At 39.4% G+C, this 22,807-nt stretch overlaps 2 protein-coding genes across 18 annotated transcripts in view; one reads left to right on the plus strand and one right to left on the minus strand.

Moving 5' to 3' along the window:
* LOC109424083 (uncharacterized) overlaps window positions 1-22,807 on the plus strand; it is a 638,365-nt gene that overhangs the window by 504,196 nt on the left and 111,362 nt on the right. The gene's annotated exons all lie outside the window — the stretch shown is intronic.
* LOC109416280 (protein odd-skipped-related 2) lies at window positions 14,319-20,168 on the minus strand. Its single transcript, XM_019690312.3, has 2 exons — window positions 17,748-20,168; window positions 14,319-14,740 (listed from the first exon to the last, which is right to left on the minus strand). Exons 1-2 carry the CDS (start codon window positions 19,313-19,315, stop codon window positions 14,737-14,739), a joined length of 1,572 nt encoding a protein of 523 aa, XP_019545857.2. The 5' UTR covers window positions 19,316-20,168; the 3' UTR covers window positions 14,319-14,736.

Raw genomic sequence — 22,807 nt, forward strand, 5'->3', positions numbered from 1 at the left:
GAACCGAACACGACCGGATCCGTCTGAGTAGTAATGTTACGATAGACGGGGATACTTTCGAGGTGGTGGAGGAATTCGTCTACCTCGGATCCTTACTGGCGGCTGACAACAACGTGAGCCGTGAAATTTAGAGGCGCATCATCAGCGGAAGTCGGGCCTACTACGGGCTCCAGAAGAAACTGCGGTCGAAAAAGATTCACCCACGCACCAAATGCACCATGTACAAAACGCTAATAAGACCGGTGATCCTCTACGGGCACGAGACATGGACTATGCTCGAGGAGGACCTGCAAGCACTCGGAGTTTTTGAGCGACGCGTGCTAAGAACGATCTTCGGCGGTGTGCAGGAGAACGGTGTGTGGCGGAGAAGGATGAACCACGAGCTCGCTGCACTTTACGGCGAATTCAGCATCCAGAAGGTGGCCAAAGCCGGAAGGATACGGTGGGCAGGGCATGTTGCAAGAATGCCGGACAACAACCCTGCAAAGCTGGTGTTTGCAACTGATCCGGTTGGCACAAGAAGGCGTGGAGCGCAGAGAGCACGATGGGCGGACCAGGTGGAGCGTGACTTGGCGAGCATCGGGCGCAACCGAGGATGGAGAGCGGCAGCCACGAACCGTGTATTATGGAAAAATATTGTTGATTCAGTTTTATCTTGAATTTGATGTAATACTAAATAAATGAAATGAACAAACAGTCATGGACCGAGTGGGATGGAGACGGCTACTATGTACACTGTACAGCAGAGGCCACCCCGGCCTTAGCCTGATCGGTAAGTAGGTAACATTTCCGCAACGGGATAGCTTCCAAAATGAAAGCCACTATCTTCTTGGGATTTATATTCCACCAGATATCTCGGGGATGCATGATGCATCCACCAAAATAACGTTCTCTCTTCTGAAAGAGAAAACTACACTCACAAAGTAGATGTTCCGAGGTTTCAGAGTTGAAACCACAGAACCGACATTCTTCTGATTGAATCTTCTTGAGCTTCAATAGAAAGTGTCGAGATGGGCAGTGCCCGGTTAACAATCCTGTGTACATACTTAATTTGCGTTTACTAAGTTTCAGTAGTGTGTTCGTGTTTTTCACGCTTGGCACGATGAATCTTTTTGACTGGGATATTCCAGGTGCAGTATGCCAGTTTGCTCCTACGCTCTGTTTCTCCCAATTTTTTAGCTCCATCGATAGAGCACTTGATGATACTCCACAGAAGGGTTCCGGTCCATACAAGGCACCCAGAGATCCCTCCCTAGCTAGCTGGTCCGCAATTTCGTTGCCTGCAATTCCACAATGACCTGGTACCCAGAATAATTTTACAGTATTCCTTCCAGCCAGTTCCTTCAGTAGTGTAATGCACTCTCATACTAGCTTAGAATAACATTCAAATGTACAGACTGCCTTTAAAGCTGCCTGACTGTCTGAAAAGATATATTTCTTACGGGGACTGACTGGATCTATGGAAACTTGGTAGGTTTTCGGCTTTCAGTCACAGAAAAAGCGTTGATTATTCTAAATCATTGCCTACGTTTCGATCCTATGGTTGGGATCTTCATCAGGGCTCGATATGAATCAACTTGTGAAGATCGTGTTGATCACACGGTGGAATGTCGTTTGCATTGGGTTCGGGCACCGCACTTGTAACATTAGACCAACCAGCACCCTGGTTGAGATGGTGGGTGGGTGGTACGTTTAACCGTTCGAGTCGCAACACTTGGCACTTTGGGAACACTTCTGTTCTTGTTCGCCAGATTGGGGTTACTGTAACCCCAATCTGGCGAACAAGAACAGAAGTGTTCCCAAAGTGCCAAGTGTTGCGACTCGAACGGTTAAACGTACCACCCACCCACCATCTCAACCAGGGTGCTGGTTGGTCTAATGTTACAAGTGCGGTGCCCGAACCCAATGCAAACGACATTCCACCGTGTGATCAACACGATCTTCACAAGTTGATTCATATCGAGCCCTGATGAAGATCCCAACCATAGGATCGAAACGTAGGCAATGATTTAGAATAATCAACGCTTTTTCTGTGACTGAAAGCCGAAAACCTACCAAGTTTTGAAAAGATATAGATATTCGCATGTCTATATTTTCTTTTAAGACAGATGGCAGCGCATTCCAAAATAGCTTGAATTTCAGCTTGGAACACCGTTGGCCATTTACCCATTGGTATGACGAGTTTAGTCCTGGGTCCATATACTCCAGCCCCAGTTCTATCACTCATTTTCGATCCATCCGTATAGAATACAATAGATCCTGGTCGAACCGTTGGTCCTCCTGATTCCCATACGCTCCGATCATCAATCGAAACTTTGTATGGTATATCTAAGATGAATTTTGGTCATTTTGTATTACTAGTGGATTTACAGTAACATTGGTTAAGATTTCCAAATGTCCTGTTAGATCGCCTTCTAAGATGTTCTTATATCTTTTTAACTTCAAGGCACTTTTCTTCGCCTCTATATAGTTGCACAAATTGGTGCAAGGGTAGCAGATGCATTAAGGCATCTAGTGTTGAACCAGGAGTACTTCGAATAGCTCCTGTTATTGACAATGTTGCTAAACGTTGAAGTTCAGCCAGCACTCGTTGGGCTGTTTTGGTTTTGGTTTTAGGCCACCAGACTAGAGAGGCATAAGAGACTTTGGGTCTAACAACTGCCAGGTAGATCCAATGAACTATCCTGGGTTTTAGCCCCCACTTTCCCCCGATCACTCTCCGACAGGCCCAAAGAGCAGTTGTTGCCTTATTTACTACATGCTCTAGATGTTCACTCCAGTTCAGTTTTTTATCTAGTATGACTCCTAAATATTTCACCCTGGAGGAGAATGTCAACTGTACCCCATCCAAGAACGGTGCCTTTATATTGACATTTCTTTTTCTTGTAAAAAATACAAGAGTAGTTTTTGAGGGAATTACGTTTAGTCCCTCTCCTATACACCAGGCAAGAGTGTAGTTTAACGCTATTTGCATTCTGTTTGATAGCGTTTCATCATGCTTCCCTCTTACCACTATCACGATATCATCTGCATAACCAATGACTTCGAATCCCATTGCCACTAAACTATTAAGCAAGTTATCAACAACTAAAGACCACAGCAATGGTGAAAGTACACCTCCTTGGGGACAGCCCTTAGACGTACTTACTTTAATGGTTGATTCGCCCAGTCTGGAGACAATACATCGATTTCTCAGCGCTGCAGTGATCCAATCAACGATTGAGCCATGAAAGCCCCGTTTATTCATAGCTGATCTGATTGAAGCATGTGAAGCGTTATCAAACGCACCTTCAATATCAAGAAATGCACAGTACGCTACTTCCTTGTATTTGATGCTTTGTTCTATTTTTTGTGTCAACGTGTGAAGGGCTGTTACCGTCGACTTGCCTTTGCAATAGGCAAACTGTAATTGATTTAGCTTGTGAGCTTTTAAAAACGAGCCTTTGATATGCTCATCCAGAATCTCCTCCATTATTTTGAGTATAATTGAGGTTAGGCTTATTGGCCTGTATGCTTTAGGCTGTGTTTTGTCCCGTTTGCCGTTTTTTGGTATGAATATCACTCTTACCTTATTCCACCAACTGGGAATGTAGCACAGTGTCATGCTACTAATGAACATTTACAACCAATGCCTTCTCACCAAGCTGTGGAGCGTATCCCATCCCTCTCGAACAATCCACTAGCACAAATAGAAAGATAAAATCCTCCTCTTTCGATTAATGGATGTGGATTGCGTGAGATGAATGAAATACGCTCTGTGAGCTCTGTGAGAAGGCATTTGTTGCAAAAGCATTTACGCCCTTTTGAAATGTTGGTGCCGAAGTGCTCAAAACAACAATTATACTTATGACACACATGTGATACAAGAATCACTGTACAATTGAGCTTGAAATGAGTGCCATACTGAAAATTCTCTCAGTTAAAGTCAGTCTTTTTAATATTTTCATGACACTGCGTACCGTTGTACAGGAATCACACTCGTATCACATGTCTGTCTGGGGTATTACACGCAGACGAGTGCACTTCGTCAGCACAAGGATGGGTGCCAAAGTGATTCCCCATTTGATTTTGCTGGAAGTTCGGCACTGGTGCCGGGAATCGGCGCTAGACTAGGTGCAGTTAACTCGTTCAAAATCAACTTTCTGGCAGAAAATCTTCACAACAATCACTGTTATTAACAAGTTCACGCAATAAGGTATCCGATTCAGATGGAAGAAATGGACGAAAACGGCCGTTTCGTTGTAAAGTGATCACTGGCGTAGCCACGGGGGGTGTTTTAGGGTTAACCCCCCCCCCCCCCCCAGAGCCAAAATTTGTGGAACAAATTTCCAGTATAAAACGCTTTGCGATGAAAAAAATTTTCGGCTGCGCCGCTATTTTGGACCTACGGCTTCAATTCAGTGTATATTTTTATGAAATGTGAGCGTCAAATAAAAAAGGTATTATTGATCATCGAAAACCCCTCCCAGAGCAAATTTCTGGCTACGCCACTGAAAGTGATGCATAATTTTGTTTACATGTATTGCCGCGAATGGGGTCAAAACCCCTATTTCTTCGTAATACGTTCGTAACGTCTAAAATCGCGTAACTTTGACAAAATCACGTACGTAAAACATCGAACAAAATAAAATCGCATAAAAAAGTCAGGTGAAAAAAAATCTAACGTATAAGGTTCCGTAAACCGGGGTCAAATTGATATCCGGGTCGAAATTGATCAGACGATTTTCAGTAAGATTGAGCATACTGTTAATAGTTTCTTCACATGTATCGTGCTGTAGGAATCGAGTACTAAACGATATTAGTAGGGAAACTATCTAAAGTATGATTTATCCGAAAAATGTCTGATCAATTTCGACCCGGAGATCAATTTGACCCCGGTTTACGGTTCAACCAATTAGTTATGGTTATGAAGCAATAAAAATTAAAATTAATTTTTACTGATTTTCTTATGAAATGCATTTTGGATGAATCATGTCTACTCATAATCAGGGATACTAAATATTGAAAATTGCAGCTGAGGAGACACAAACGCAAAAAAACAAACTCAAAAACAACAGAACTCCTCTGGGATTCTCACATTTTCTTATTCGCGAGTAGCGAACCTGGCACGCACTCGTTTGTAATTCGCTAAGCAGCTCTGACCTTTTTGCGGTTAAAAAAACCGAAACATTTATCAAAGTTATCCGATGCATATTTTATGGTGAAAACACAAGTGTCCCTATTACATGCAAGCGACAATATGTACTGGCAAATGTTTCAGTTCACATAAAGGAAGTTCAATTTTAAAAATTGGTCATTTCTTTATATACTTTTCATACATTTACAATAGCGGCCTAATAGCGAGCCCCCTTGAGCCCGCCCTTGTCCGGGCTACGCTTTCGTCCTACTCCTATTCTTTCGTTCTACGCATAACTGTCCCTTGTTATATGGGAATGCCATATAACATGGGACAATGAGGCGCAGAACGGCAGTATTGCTGTACCTGTTCTTTACGTCTCGCTCGATGTCGTACCACGCCTTCCGATACGTTTCTCTCGATTTATTTCCATTCTCGGAAAAAAAGGATGAAGGCTAAGCAAACGCGTTATGCACTTGGGCAAATTTAACGCATTTTTACTACCAAGAAATACTTTAAAGGGCAATAAGTACGTAGAAGTCGTCTCCATTTCTCTCGGTCCATGGCTGTTCGTTTCCAGCCCCGCACTCTGCGAAGCAAATCGTCCTCCACTTGATCGACCCACCTAGCTCGCTGCGCACCACGTCATCTTGTACCGGTCGGATGGCTCTCGAGAACCGATTTAGTCGGGTTGCTATCCGACATCCTGATGACGTGACCCGCCCACCGTAGCTTCTCGATTTTCGCGGTGCAGACAATGGTTGATTCTCTCAGCGGCTGATGCAGTTCGTGGTTCATTCGCCTTCTCCAAGTTCCGTCTTCTATCTGCACTTCCGTTCGAAAACTCAAGGGCGCGTTTGTCCTCTGCATACGTAGAGTACACACACCTAGAAAAAATCATGTAATTTTAGGTGTCCTGAACCTGACATATACGAGCGTCTTCAAAGACATAAATTTAGAGGTCAAAACATGTAAATTTACGTCTTCCAGAACTTATATTTTCTTAGCGTCTAGCAATCGCTAGAACCGATCTGATAGATAAAACATAAAAAAGTAAAATAGTGACATGCCTGGATTCGAACTCAGGATCTGCTGATTGTGAGCCACATCTCTTACCTCTCGGCTATTTCTCCGAGTTAGAAGATGGTAGATGAATACGATACTGATTCTACTTTTCTAGTGAAGTGGATTTGTTGACATCTAACGTAACCAACCAGGACTTACATGATGCGCGTAAAATTGAGTCCAATTTGTGATTCAATCTTGAAAATGATTACGTTCTTTGGTGTTTCTGTCTCGTGCAAATTTCAGAATTTTTAAGTGTGCATGCTTCGTGCCCTTAGAGGACTTCCGGTCTAATCAGCGTTTTGTAGATGGTTAACTTCGTGTGAGGGTGGCATCTGTTCTATCGGTCACCAGTGAGCCCAATTAGACGAATTCATCAACCGCCTCGATTTCGTCACCGTCGATAGAAGTTTGGAGTGGCGAACCAGCCTAGGGCTGAAAGCCTCGTAAGTAAAGCTAATAAAAATAATAAATTTCTCCCTAGAGCCATCTGACATCATGTACATTGTCTTCAACACATATTGATAACTAATCCGATTCGTCTGGCATCATTTTTTAGTCGGATAAAGCTAAAAAAGCTCGCCTGATCTACACAAATCAAGGTGGTGCTGCAGCATGCTGGTAGCGGTGATCAATTTCTGGAAGATTAAGGGCGGACGGGACGGTCGAGAAAATATCCGCCATTACTCTGTTGCTACTAAGATGGTGATCTCAGATTCTACTTCATATTTTGCAACAAAAACCTATCATTGTGAATGCTCACTATCAGTGCATATGCTGATTGGTTATCAGCATCTTCAGTGTGATAGGTCTCGAGATTACCATCTTCAAAATCGCGAGGCAAATTGTTAGAAAGAGAGGCAAGATAGGAAAAATAACACGGCGTCCCGTTTCACCTTAAGGATTTTTATTTACTCGTGCATTATTTTGCTCTGATTTGTTTTTGATAAAGTCTACAAAACATTTATAAGATGTTGTAGCTGAACTCTTTTGGAAATTACGAGCTCTTTTGAGGACTAACCTAGAACTTCCTGATTCCTGTATATGTCCTTTTTAAATTCCTCCAGAAATTAAAAAAAAAAAAAAACAAAAAAGTCATCAGGTAATCCTGGAGAGGTTCTTGGGTACAGACTTGAAAAATGGTTGAAGGATTTCGGAAATTTCCGAAATAACTCCTGAATGAACATTTAAAGAGAACCTGAGAGGAATTTCTGGAGAAATCACTTGAAGTGAGGTGAGATGCAGCAATCCCTGGAAGACTTCTTGGATAAATCCCTGAAGAAACACCTGGATGAATCCCTTGAGCAATTTTTACAGGAATGTCTAGAGGAAGCCCTGTAGAATCCCTGGAGGAATTCCTAAAGGAATCCCTGGAAGAATTTCAGAAAATAAATCTGTAGGAATTCCTGGATAAATTATGAGAGGAATACCAAGTGAAATTTCTAAAGAGAACTCATGAGGAAATCCTAGAAGATATCCTAGATAAAATTCTGGAAAATTCCTTGGAGGAAATTCTGGAGAAATTCCTGGAGGAATTCTGGGAGGAATCCCTAGAAAAATTTCATATGTAATCTCTTGAAGAATACCTAGAGGAAATCTTAGAGAAATTTCTGAAGGAATCCTTGGAGAAATTGCTGCAGGAATTCCTGGAGGAATCCATTAAGCAATTTCTGGAAAAATCTCTAACGAGACTCCTGAAGGAATGCCTGTAGAAATTTCTGAGCAAATGCCTGGCGTAATTTCTGCAGGAATTCTTGGATTAAACCGAGCAGGAATTCCTGTAGAAATTCCTTGAGAAATTTCTTGGATGAATTCTGGGAGCAAGCCCTGGGAGAATTCTGGGAGGAATTCCTGAAGAAATCTACAGATGAATTCTGGGAGGAATCGCTGGAGAAATTTCTGAAAAAAAATCCCTTGAGAAATTCCACAAGGATTTCCTGAAAAAAACCCTTGGGGGAATTTCTAGATGATGCCCTGGTGGGGTCTCTGGGAATGTCCCTGAAAAAATCGTGGAATCCCTGAAGCCATTCCTGGAGGAATCTCTGGAGGAATTTGTCTGGTGGATGTCTGGTGGAATTCCTGAAATATTCCTGAATGTATTCCTGGAGAATTTTGTGGAAGAATCTCTGAAGAAATCTGTAGAGGATTTCCAGGAGGAATTCCTGGACAAATTGCTGGCATAATTTGTGAAGGATTCCAGAAGTAATTCCTGGAAAAAAAATCCTGGATAAAATCCCGGAGGAATGAATGGAGGAGTACCTAGTGGTATTACTGTGGGAATTGCTGATGAAAGAATTACTGGACGAATATCTAGAGGCATCTCCAGTGGAATTCTGAGAGATTTCTGTTTCTATTTCTGTTATTTTTCTATTTCTGAAAAAAAAAACCATGAGAAATTCCTGGAGGAATTTCCTGCGTTATTGCTGGTGGAATTCCTGGATAAATTTTCGAAGGAATTCCTGAGGGAACCCCTGGGGTATCTTTGACATTTGTGAAGAAATCCCTGGAGAAATCTCTGGAAGAATTCCTGGTGGAATATCTGGAGGAATGCCTAAAAAATTCCTGAAGGTATTGCTGGAGAACTTCCTGGAAGAATTTCTGAAGAAATCTCCAGAGGATTTTCTGGAAGAATTCCTGGAGGAATCTTCGAACAATTTCCTGAAGAGATTCCATGAAGAAATCACTGATAGAATCTTGGGAGAAATTCCTGGAGAAATACCTGGATGAATCCCTAGAGGAATTGCTGACATAATTTCTGAAGGATGTCCAGGAGCAACTCCTGAAGAAATTCCTGGGGGAAATCCTGAAGAAATTTCTGGGGTAATTCCTGGAGAAATTCCTGGAGAAATCTCTAGAGGAGTTCTTGGAAGAATAACTGGATGAATTTCTAGAGGAATTTTAAGAGATTTCTATTTCTATTCTATCATTTTTCTATTTTTTGAGAAAATCCTGGAGGAATTTCTAGCGGATTTTTGGAGGAATTCCTGGATAAAGGCTCGATGAAATTCCTGAAAGAATCCCTGAGGGAATCATAGAAGAAGTTTGTAAAGAAGTCCCTGGAGGAATCCCTGAAAAATTTCTGAAGGTATTCCTACAGGAATTTCCTTAAAGAATTTCTGGAGAAATACCTAGAGGATTTCCAGGAAGAATTCCTAAAGAGGATTTCCTGAATTCCTGAAGGATTTCCTGGAGAAATCTTCGGAGGATTTCCTGGAGGATTCCCTTGGAAAATCCTGGAGGAGTCCCAGAAAAAATCCTGAGGGTATTCCTGGAAGAATTTCTGAAAAAAATCCCCAGAAGATTTTCTGAAAAAAATCCTGGAGAAATTGTTGACATAATTTCTTAAGGCTCAAAAAACCATCATTCAGTCGATTCTGTCACATTCGCCCGAGTACCATTCGCCCGAATGACAAACGCCCGAATTCCATTCGCCCGAATAGACTATTCGCCCGAAAAGACCATTCGCCCGAAAAGACCATTCACCTGAATGACCGTTCGCCCGAAAAGACCATCCGCCCGAAAGACCATTCGCCCGAAAGTCATATGCCAGAACGATTCCTTGCAATTTCTAAGAACAAGTTTTTTTTCTGGTTTGCCATGATGAAAGTTTAAGGACAGACGGATGTTGTATTCAGTATCCGACCAATCGCAAGAACAGCTGGACTAACGCCAATAATATTCATATTAGCTTAGTTTGAAAGAACGGTCTATGTTTTGAAGAAGGCCTAATTGTTTGTGAAAATATTACATAATAGGACATTAACTGTTATAGCATTGTTAATCGAAAGGACAAAGACAAAACTTCAGCACAGAGTAGTCAACACTTCTAAGTTAATAGTGTTCACGACTGATCTACTCGGAATAACTACGTTTCGTTAAACGAACAATAATTAATAAAAATCGAAACGTGAGCTAACCGATGCAGAAAAAACACCAAAATCGCGAGAATTCACCTTTCTTATTTGAACAAGCTGTTCTTATGAAACCATGATTGGAATCCAGAAGTTGAAAAGTTAAATAACGTCATGGTTCCCCATAACAGAAAAAAATAAAAGAAAAGCTCATGATTGAAAGAAGGGCAAATTTCTGGTGAACAATGACATCAAATTGAATTCAATTTCCTTGGAGGTGAAACTAGAAAGAAAAGCCTCTTAACAAAAGAAGGGACAATTCAAATCAATTGGAACCTACAGCTATATTGCCGAAAATGTATGTAACAGAATAAGTCTTAAATCAGACTGTGTTCAAAGAAAGCAAAACCCTCCGACGAAAATGGTTGCAGTTACTTTTAGTTGATAATAGCGTTCAGCATACGCGAGGACGACGTCTTAATTGATTTCAGAAAATTGATTTCAAAATTATTATGGTTTTCAGGCGAATGGTCTTTCGGATGAATGGTCTTTCGGGCGAATGGTCTTTTCGGGCGAATGGTCTTTTCGGGCGTTTGTTACATTCGGGCGTTTGTCATTCGGGCGTTTGGAATTCGGGCGAATAGTTTTCGGGCGAATGTGACAGAACCCATTCAGTCATCAGCAATCATCAATTATTCAAAAGCTCTAAGTCAGAAAACCGTCATTGAACATCATTTCACTGTTATCCAAATGGTGACCAGAGTGCAATGATAAATTTTTATTAACATTGGTTAGGATTTCAGCGAGAAAACTGCTTTTGAATTTTGGCTAATTGATGATGGTTTGTTTCCTCTTAAGGATGTCCTAGAGAAATTGCTGGAGGAATTCCTGGAAAAAAATCTGGGCGTAATTCCTCGAGAATTTCCTGGAGGAGTTCTTGAAGAAATTCCTGGAGGAATGCCTGGAGGTTCTCCTTTGGGAATTGCTGGAGGAACCCTTGAAGAAATTCCAGCAGGATTCTCTGGAGAAATTTCTTCAACAATTTTTGGATGAATTTCTGGGGGATTCTCTAGAGGAGCTCTGGGAGCTCCTGTAAAAAATCCAGAGAAATCTCTGGAGTCCTGGAGAAATCCTCGAACGAAATTCTGAAGAAATCCCTGAAGATGTTCCTGGAAGTTTTCAAAGAGAAAATCCTTCAAGAAATTTTGAAGGAATTCCTAAAGGATTTCCTGGAGTAACTCCTGGATGAATTGCTGACATAATTTATGATGGAATTCCTTGATTAATTCATGGTGTAATTTATGTAGAAATCTCTGCAAGAATCCAAAAAGGAATCCCCAGTAGTATGCCTGGAAAATTTCCTGCAAGAATGCCTAGCAGAATTCGTGGTGAAATTCTTGGAGGATCCCCTGAAGTAATTCCTGGAGAAATCTTTGGAGGACATCCTGTAGGAGTCTATGGAAAAAATCCTTGGATGAATATCTTGAAGAGTTTCTGGATAAATTTCTGCAGGTACACTCCCGTTCAAAAGTTTGGGGTCACCCCCTCAAAAACATGTCATTTTTTTAGGCCCATATCTCTGCCAATTTGCGTCCGATTTCAAAACCTTAGGTTTCATTCAAAAGATAATAAGTCAAAGAAACTTTGAACATGATTTAAAAGAAACTTTTTCAAAAAGTTTTGTATGTAAACTTAACCCAAAGTTGCAAAATTTTCTAAAAAATGAATATAAACTTACGGCAGTGTCGCTGGAAGTTGGGTTGACCAAATTTTAAGATGAGAGCGGTAATATGACCCATTTTCTATTAGCTTTCAACTGCTTTTAACAGAACTTAGCTAAAAAATCTAGAAAAAAAGTTATTAAGTAAATTAATCCTTGATGTCATCGGCCAAAAGTTTGGGGTCACTATCGTAAAACATGGAAAAGTGATTTGTTGATATCTTTGTCATCTTTCATTCAATTTTAATTCTTCTTGGCTTATTTGAAACAAAATGAATGATACTTACTGTATAGACATTGAACCACACATATTTGTTGAAATTTACATACTAAAACTTAACATAAAGTTGCCTCATGTTCTGAAGCGTTGTTAAATGTGCGAACTTTACATAACATTTTTATATACAAAAATCGTTAAATACGTTAAGTTGAAGACATCAAACATAAATTTAGTTAATTATCTTTGAAATGAGCCAAAAAGAATTAAAATTGAACTATAGATGACGAAGATATCACCAAATCACTTTTCCATGTTTTACGAAAGTGACCCCAAACTTTTGGCCGATACATCATATTGAGGGGTGACCCCAAACTTTTGGTCGATGACATCAAGGATTAATTTACTTAATAACTTTTTTTCTAGATTTTTTAGCTAAGTTCTGTAAAAAGCAGTTGAAAGCTAATAGAAAATGGGTCATATTACCACTCTCATCTTAAAATTTGGTCGACCCAACTTCCAGCGACACTGCCGTAAGTTTATATTCATTTTTTAGAAAATTTGGCAACTTTGGGTTAAGTTTACATACAAATTTTTTTGAAAAAGTTTCTTTTAAATCATGTTCAAAGTTTCTTTGACTTATTATCTTTTGAATAAAATCTAGGGTTTTGAAATCGGACGCAAATTGGCAGAGATATGGGCCTAAAAAAATGACATGTTTTTGAGGGGGTGACCCCAAACTTTTGAACGGGAGTGTATTCTTGGAAGAATCCCGGAAGCAGTTACTGGAGGAATCTCTGGATGAATGCCTGGAGGAAGTGCTAAAGGAACGCATTGAGAAAGAAAACTCTGAAGGATTTCTTCGAGGAATCTCTGAAAAAAAAACTCGTACGAATTCTTGGAGGAATCCCTGGAGGATATTCTAGAGGAATGCCTGTAAGAATTTCTGAAGGATTCTCCAGAAGAAATCCTGGAGAAATCTCTAGAAGAATTTCTAGCGGAGTTTCAGGAGGAATCTCTTAAGGAATTCGTAGAGGAATACCAGAAATAATTCCTGAAGAAATCGCAGATGGTATTTTTGGACAAATTCGGGAGAATCCATAGAAGAGTTTCTGAAGGAAGTACTGAATCAATTCCTGGAAGAGTTCCTTAAAAATACAAGGAGTAATTCCTGAAGGACCCCAAAAAAGTTCTGAATCAATCCCTGGATGTTTTTTAGGGGAATCCCTGCAGAAATTCCCAGAGGAATTCCTGGAATAATTGCTGGAAGAATCTCTTAATTAATTCCTGGAGGAATCCCAAGAAAAAATCCTAAATAAATAGCAGATGAAATCCTTGGAGAAATCCTGAAGGAATTCGAAGAAAAGTTCGTGGAGGGACTCCTTAAGGCGAAACTGGAAGCATTTTCTCATTATTTTGGTTTTTGATTTTTTATAAAATAACGAAGCAATATTTTCAAAATCGGTTTTCGTGCACATGTAGAACATGGATCAAGGTATCTTCTGAATTTTTTTGTGGTGGAAAAAGTTTACCATTTTTGCAGAAATCATTTTTTTTTGTGAAATTTTATTCAAAATGGTTTCTTCAAAAACGAAAAACATTTTCCACCACGGAAAAAAATCAGGAGATACCTTGATCCATACTCTACATGTGCACGAAAACTGATTTTGAAAATATTGCTTCGTTATTTTATAAAAAATCAAAAACCAAAAAGTGAGGAAATGGATCCAGTTTCGCCTTAAGGAATCTCTGTAGCAGTTCCTGAAAAAACCTCAGGAGGAATCCCGGAAGTAATTCCTAGGGGCATTCCTGGAGGAGCTCCTGAAAGAATTCCAAGAGGAACTTCTGAAGGAATTCTAAAAAGTGTTCCTGTGGGAATCCTTGGAGAATTTTTTTTAATTATCCCTGGAATTGTTCCTGAAAGAAACACAGATAATATTCCCGAGTGAAAAAACCTGGAGTAATCCCGGAAGCAATCCCATGAGGAATTCCTTAGGAAATACCGGGAAAGCTTTCTTCACAAATTCCTGGAAAAATTTCTGTAGTAAAAAAGAAGTAAATCGTCGAAGGGATTCTTGAAGCATTTCTTGGAGCAAAGAAAAATTCACGAAGGAGAAACTCCTGGACAAGTCCCTTGAGGAATCCCTGGAGAAGTTCCTGAATAAATGCCTAAAAGAATTTCTGGAGGTGTCCTTAAAAGAATTCGTAAAGAAATCCCAGGTATTTTGCTCTTAGCATGACGTTTGTTTGAATTGAATACAAGTGAACATTCGTGTAGCAGTAGCACAGTAAGTCAAGGGGATGATCCTGAAAGAACTCTTTCTTATAATTGTAAATGATATTTTCAAATTAAATGTTTTAAAACTGTGTATTGTAAATATACATAAAAATATTACGAGAAAAACTCTGGTTGATTTTTTACTTTTAATTTAACGATAAGGTCTTGTGGAGCAGTACTTACACACATACTGCAGATTGTTCGACGATCTGCTACTTTCTGTCGAAAATGACGTCTGCCACGTCAGTTTTCCCGTCAATTAGAAATTAGTGGATGGTAATTCTTATGCAATCGCTTGGTTGACTGCTCGTTGAACGTATGAGTAGTGTGTTGTAGAACGCCTCCAGCAGAGGCTCTCGTTGGTCGTGGATTGTCGAATGTTTTTAAGAATATGGCAGCACAAAACCATTTGGGTCTGTATTCTGCTGGGTTTTTTGTGCAGCTAGGAAGGTCATCATCATCAGGTTTTTGTGAAAGCTAGGGAGGTCATCATCTGGAAATTGAAAGTTAAATAAAAGAAAACTCACTTCGAATTCGTACAACATTTATTTATTGTCATTTAACAGAATATACTTCGCGTTTACATCTCGAGTAGAGGTGAGGTATACACGATCGGAACGTGATATTGGTTTGATTGATATGAGAAATAAAAGTATTGAAAATAATATCAAATAATGTTCATTAAACATCTGATTAATATCAAAATTTGATATTTTAAGATCAAACGAATAACTCTCTGCTTTTGGTTAGATCTTACCAGATGTTTTCAGGAGTGAATTTTGGATATCAATTTTAGATCTTGTATCTGTTATACCAATCAAACCAATATTACCTTTTGATATTCATATCAAAATGTTGCGATTTTTGTTGTGTAAAATTCTTATATCTTATCTATCCGTAAAGTATTGAAAATGAATGATTGTGAAATGTGAAAGGAAGGACAAAAGTGAAAAAATAGAACTGGGTGTAAAAAACAGTATGCAGGCAGTACGACGTTTGCCGGAACAGCTATAGTTGATGGTAAAAACCAATCATTTCTGATTTGAATAACTACTATTTTATGACTATTAAGGGGTTGTTAGAGTACTTTTACTGTTCTTGATTTGCGAAGGAAAAAATAGTTTTCAGTTTTTACCTATTGATTTTTTTGTTACAATTATACTTAACATCTAAAATGTTTTCGAAAAAACACTTAATTTTTACTATTCTAACAAATTAACCAGTCAATCAAAAATGGATGCAAAAGTCGCTCTCCATTACTTTTGACTGGTGTTTCTTCTTTTTATTTTATATTGAATAAAGACGACAATAATGAGGCCGATGCATTTTTTTTTTTGTTATGTTCTTGTCCTTTTTTCGGGTATAAGAGGGGATTAAACATAAGAAGGAACAAACAAAAACCGAAAAACCATATTGGAAAAAAATGATAATTGCAATTCAAAAATTATTCTACAACTGTGAAAAAATGTGATTTGACTGTTAAAAATATAAAAATTTTACTATTGCAAATAGAGTCATGATTTTTCGATTTTTTATCATATTTTAATTTTTGATTTTTTTGATGTCGGCATGAAAGGATGAGGCTTGTTACCAGGAATGTCATATACGTAGATAGCAGATCCATCTGTATTATACAGATATCTGAGCATCCATACAGATTTAAGGCGTTTTAGAAGTAATACAGATATTTTAACTGAAGAGGACATTAGTTTTTGTAAGGGATACAGATTTTTTTAAATCGGCAAAACAGATTTTGTCAAAAAAAATATCTGGCATCCCTGCTTGTAACATAAAATACATAAATTCATTGTATCCCAGTGTATAAAGTTTTCGTGCCCAATGTTCGAATCGCGCCTAACTACAAGTTTTCGAATTTCACGACTTTAAAATGCCTTTATCATAAAATTGCAACTGATTTTGATTCATTGTGTACTGAAAAATATCAATCGCTTATTATTTATTCGTTTTTCTGTTCAACTACGCAGCTCACGGAAAAGTTTTTTTTGTTGGATTTACTAGAATTTCATGTGATTTTGGTACACCTGGGATATAAAGAGTTTAGTATTCGCATCGGCCGAAGTTCTTAAAACTATTAAGATGATCCTAATACCTAAGTTTTTTTTTTTGCAATTGGGCTCTGCTTCATCCTATAACCTACATAAAATATTGAAGTTTCAACACAAAATAAACAGACGTAACACTTGGAACACGCAAAATACAAAACATAGTTAATTAATCAATACCATCCACTGTTATAGTGTTTATCCAACCATAAGGTGGACGCAGTGTGCAAACGTCAAACGTGGATAACAGCTGCGATGCGAGCGCCACTGGTGGTCGGTGGCCGACTTACAAATGCAACGGTGGAAATTCGTCCGGTGTTACGTCTGTTTGGTAGTGAATTTAACTGCAATGTGACAATCCGTTTTCAATTGAATTAAGTGATGATCGCTCAAAATTTACTACGCATTTGTCAGAAAATAATCTCTTATTATCATCACGATTATTTTGACAGTGATTTTTAACTGAGACTCAACTGTTATGATCGATTTAAAAAGAGGAAATTGAATTATTTCAAAAAGTGTGGAGAGTTTTTTAAATGATATCTGATTTTGAACGGTTACATCTTGATTCGGGAACAAGAAGTACTATTTTGTTACGTTTTGGTCAACTTATTGGAAGAAAAATGTATGAAATCAGGTTCAGTACAAAAATAATTTTGGAATTTTACATTTGCAAACTGTTATTTTCAGGTTGAAAATCGAAAATCGAAACAGAGCCACTTAAACACTTAAATTTAAATTTTTTACAATGATGCGTTTGTGAGCGTATCGAATCATTGTTAAATGATTAGTTATTTTTCGATCGAAAAAATATCATAGACAAACAGACGTATGGCTTATAACAATGAAAATCTTCTGTAAGGAATTGGTTTCACCAAGGATTTGACGCTTGCCACCTGAATTTATAGTCTTTCCATGCGGAAACTGTCAAGTGGGCATCAGGTTTCGGTACTACACAAACGTCAAACGGGAGTGAACCATTAAAAAACGGGGTAAATCGTCTGTTTGTCCGAACAATTATTGCACACTTAATCCCTGGTTGGACTGGCACAAAAGCGTGCACGCTGAGACACATTCTACATAATACTTTGGTGTTTACGCGCATTTGCTTTCCTGTCTTTACGAGGACCGAAGTCCTTGAGAGCCCCACATGAGGTTAAGTGAACTTTGTCTTAACCTACGATGAAAGTCAAACATGTTGAAATGGCGTAACAACTGTTAGGAATTTCTGCTTCCCCCGTTTCTCCTAGACAAATTTTTAGTTATTTATGTAATTTCTTACCAGAAACAGATAGAGCAGACCGTCCTTTTTCTGATGATGGAAAAAGTTTACAATAATAAATAGAAATACGCTTAGGAGGAGCGAAATAAGCTAAATCGTACAACGGTTGCTCCGCCCTTTTCATATGTCAACCCAAAAAACCAATCCCAACTTACCCTAAAGTCACTCTGTTCTCTTCCCGCGGTTTGCGTCCCCTCTGTTTGCGATTATTCTCTTTCTCCTCTCGCAGCCTCGCCTTCTCCTTCTCTCGTCTATTGCGGTTCTCGTGGCTCCTTAAGTGCGCCCTCATGTGATCGTGCCGTGCGAACGCCTTCGGGCAGCCCTCGATCTCGCACGGATGTGTCGGCTTGCCATGGTGCGTTTCGAAGTGCCGATCGCGATCCTTCATGTGCCGGTAGCGATTGTCGCAGCTTTGGCACTTATACCGCTTCATGCTGGGATCATGGTTCACGCGGTGATCCACCATGTCCTGCTCGGTGAGATACGACTTCCCGCAAATGTCGCAACGGAACGGCCGGTCTTCCTGGTGCTTTTGACGGACGTGCTGCTGCAAGCTGCCCTGTTTGCCGAATTGCTGACCGCAGATATTGCAACTCAAGCCGCTGTCGTACACAATTTGAGCCTTGCGTGGTTTCTTTCTCGCGATGGGCTTTTCGTTTGCCGTGGACTGTAGGGCATCGACTATGTAGATCTCCTGAACCGGGTATACGATGCTGTTACCGGCTGCTGGAAGGACGTACCCGCTAGGAACTTCAACGTAGCTCTCTGCTGGATCGATGTCTTGAACGGTTGGGGCCGCTTGGGCTGGATGCGTAGCAGCTTGGTTACAGAATGTTGACGGCGGCACTTGAGCATAGCTTGTAGATGGAATATTGTACGCTAAACTATGCTCCACTGTATCCCAGTCAAAGGTTAGTTCGCCAGTCAATTCGGGCACCGGTTCTGCTGCGTCGAAAGGTGATATCGGCTCATACCCACTGCTACCCGTTGACGGCACTGCAATCGTCAGGAAGTCCGGAACTTGCTGAGTCTCCAAATTCTCCGCGTAGGGTGGTGTACTGTGACTAGGCGCCGCATACATGCAGGACGAACTTTGAGCCAAGATCACTTCGTTTGGCAGCTCGTATACAACTTGGCTTGGCGCAGGCTTGAGACAAGCTTGCTGTACGGGCTGCCATTCGTGCAAAGGCTCGATTTTAATGTTCTGCACAACACCATGGCAGTTCCGTTGAATATCTTCAGCAATGTTTTTTACACTGACGGCAACACCGTTAATTTCGTACACTTGGCGATCACTGGTGATAAGTTGTGTTTGGCTAGAATTCGACGGCGTCATTGCTGCTGGGCTTGATATGAAATTCGGCACCGGAACAACGGTCGGGATTTCGCTGTTATCATGCCATGACATCAGAGGAGATCTATCAGGAGTCAGCATAACACTGCTATATGCAACTTGGTCCTTCTGAACAGCATCACTTTTATTCATTGGACTTCCCTTCAACTTTTGCTCCACTTTGGGAATATCATCACAATCTTTTTTAATGGCCACCTTATCACTTTCTTCATGCATTCCCGTAGGTGCTCCATCTAAAAGCCACTGGTGTATCTCCGTTAACTTGTCTTCGTTGACCTCGCGTATAGGTTTTTCATCCCACAAACTATTTAACAGTTCCTCTATATCATCAAGATGCGGTAAACTGTTATCCAATGAAGGGAGTTCCATTCTGACCAACTGACTTTTCACTGGGGTCTGATAGTCGCTTTAATTTTCCCCGGAGTTTACACTGATGTCCGAATAGTCTTTTGTTTACACAACTCTTAAATGCTCAAGACTAGAGACCACTACTGACTGTATCGGAGCTCGACTATCGACTGTGTGACTGATGTTTCCTTCTTCGCAGGCTCTTTTTATAAGCATGATAGCTATCTTTCTAGGTACCTTTGAGCAAAACTTCAAAACTTCTGCTTGCACCAATACCAATAATGAAGCTCAGCAAATGGCGGTATATTTGAGCGAGAGTCTGGTCATCTCTTTTTCTTGACTGCGCGCCGTTCTTATTGCTACTCTCGTGAGCGGAACGCGATTTGATCATTGGTTGTATACGTAGGCGGTGAAGATAGATCAGTTTGGGTATGAATGAGACCGTTGAATGTGAAACCAACGGCCAAAGCTTTTTGAAGGATCAGAAGGGGAGCATAATGAACGCTTTTAGCGCACTCTTTGGTAAGACCCCAGAAAAGTCGCGGTTTCACAGTTACGATAAAGCTACGAGCTTCAAGCATGTACGGCGAAACAAAAATGCTAAATGTAAGAACGGAACCAACGATAAGACAAGACAATTGGAGCATCTTGTGTGTTCGAAAGAAGTACAGCTATTATTACGCTGAATAATTACGATTATGATTTAGCTCCCATACTTAGACAAAATATGTTATAAAGGTTGAAGAAGACGTCATTGATGTCATCGGCATCATTGAAATTTCGAAGGCAGCTCTCTCATTCAAATCACAACCCAACAAACATTTTTGCTGTATAAAAGTGGAACAAACCACTCTTATACTAACTTTAGCTTAAGAAACAGTTGTTTAGCTAGTTCTGTTACTTGGGAAATGTTTGCAATGAGAATGTTCTCACTGTATTTCAGATGCAGAATGATATACACTGAATTCTTTTTTTACACGACTTTTTTTTACGCGATTTTTTTTTTGCACGACTTTTTTTACGCGATTTTCTCGAAGTTACGCGACTTTTTTTTACGCGATTTTGGTCATTTGCGGAGAACAAATCGCGTAAAAAAAATTTCCTTTGGATTTTTTTTACGCGATTTCTCGAAGTTACACGAACTTTTTTTACACGATCTTTTTTTGCGCGAACGCATCAATCGCGTAAAAACAGAATTTAGTGTACAGTGAATTAATTTTCTACCCAAACATTTGTGTTTTGAACACGTAAACTTCAAAAATTACAATGATGCCGATGATATCAATGACAACTTCTTCGATCTTGAGGCTTTGCTTAAATTTAGATTTTCATCGCTGACATTTGGACATAGACATGTTTTCTCTTCCTAATCCGTGGAAAGACCTCAATTTAGAAACACTCAATCCTGTCCATTCATTAGAGATGTGTTTTAACCTATATTTTATTTTTGGAAACAGTAAATGCAAGTAAATTTGATGATTCGGACTCAAATCTGTATAGAAAGTTACTTAAACTAAAAGTATAATTTGAGTGCTAGAGTCGGTTTAAACTGTCTTTTGTATTCTCATATTTTCAGATAGTTGGTCATTTAGCATTCCCATACTGTATTGTATGCAGATTCATCCATATTATTGAATAAAAACCATTAACCGCGAACCAAGTTTATGCTTGCCACATTCAGACCAACCGACAAACATACAGCTACATATAGGTATGTGTACATAATCTACCTATTGTCCCACTATCTACCATGCATCGGTTGTACCGATCGACTTTTGGAGATCACACATGCTCTCGCTCTCTCGCAAATTCATTCCACTGAGCAGTGCGTGTTTGTAACAAGCTTACATGTATAGTGTAGAGAAGAGCGAGATGGCATCATGGCGGACACTGTGTACATATAAAGTTCACGGTAGTATTCAAAAATTTAGGTATAATTATTTCATTCTACCTGATTGAACTTCGGTGATCACGTACATCCGCTTCCTCTGCCGAATTGTTTTCACTGAGCAGCGCAAGTATGCTGCTAACTCACAGGTTTATCAAAGAGCAAGAAAACATCATCCATGAAACTCACAGAGTTAATGCCTGTACCGGTATGTTAAGATATGGACGTACCCACCGGTTAATTGCATCCACTCAGCTTGATAATGTTGACACTTGAGCGGAACAATTTCCAATCAGAATCTAGATTTTCTTATTGGAAATGGTCTCGCTCAAGTTGTGGTGAACCCCTGGCTACGCCAGTGTTGCAAAAACCTTGCAATCGGACTTCAACGGAAACGTTGATTTTGCATAGCATAAACATCCACGCTTAGGAATAAGCATGGAACGAATTGAATGCATATTCTCAGTGAAGTACAGTGAACTTTACTAGAAAAGAATTCCCATGTTTTATCTGCATCCGCTCTTCCTCACATCATTCCAAAGTGTTCAAGTTCTCTCTCTCTCTCCCAAAGTCATTCCATGGAGAAATGTGCATTTGCCGCTAGCTCTTAGGTTTAGCAAAGAGCGAGAGAACATTGTTCACGAAACTGTGAACAACTGATGATTTTGCGTTATCTGTCAAAGCGGTCTGTGTTCTCTCAGAAAATGTCTTCGTGCAATGAAAAATGCACATGGTCGTGTACGTGTCCAACTCCGCTTGAATATCATTCACACGTTTCATAACTCTTCCAATATACAGGGGATGGCCAAAATGTTTGGGATAGGCAACTTTTTTTTCTCCCACAAAAAAATTCAACATGCTGTAACTTATCATAGAGTGCATCAAAAAATCTCAAATTTTGACTGTTTGTCAATCTATTATATGTGCATCATTGGTACAAATTTGGGCTCGATTGATTAATTTTTCGGGAAGTTAGAACCATTTGAATAAAACACTATTTTTTAGACAACTATTTTTTGATCTGTCATATCTCGGAAACCAATGAACCGAATTGAATGAATTTTTTAACGTTTATCAACAATATATTGATACTTAATACGACGTAATAAAATGTAATATTTTCTCACGGCGAATTAAGTTATACCGGGTTGAAATTTTTACCCATATAGAGGAAAATAAGTAAAATTTACAATACCACACAAAAATTATTAAATATGTTCTTCCTTCAATCTAAATAGGCTCTAATATATCTGATTAGAGATAATTTGAGAACAGAAGTGGAAAATCTTTGGATATCAACACTAGAATTTATTGACATAGATGTAAAAAAATACATTTTTTCGAGAAAAACCCAAAAAATGTCAATCCATGATAACTTTTTTCAATGTTTAAAAAGTACCTATGTTATAATAGTTTGTGAAGCATTTACACATTGTTAATGTACGTTCAAAATTTCATTCAATTCGGTTCACTGGTTTCCGAAATATGACAGCTCAAAAATGAGTTGTCTAAAAAAAGGTGTTTTACCCGAACGGTTCTAACTTTTCGAAATATTAATCAATCGAGCCCAAATTTGTACCAACGATGCACATATAATAGGAGGACAAACAGTCAAAATTTGAGAT

This window comes from Aedes albopictus, chromosome 3, assembly GCF_035046485.1.
Source record: "Aedes albopictus strain Foshan chromosome 3, AalbF5, whole genome shotgun sequence".
In the NCBI taxonomy this organism is placed as follows: domain Eukaryota; kingdom Metazoa; phylum Arthropoda; class Insecta; order Diptera; family Culicidae; genus Aedes; species Aedes albopictus.

Excerpts from the sequence above, each read along its gene's own strand:
- LOC109416280 (XM_019690312.3), bottom strand. The coding sequence starts at position 19,315 with ATGGAACTCCCTTCATTGGATAACAGTTTACCGCATCTTGATGATATA.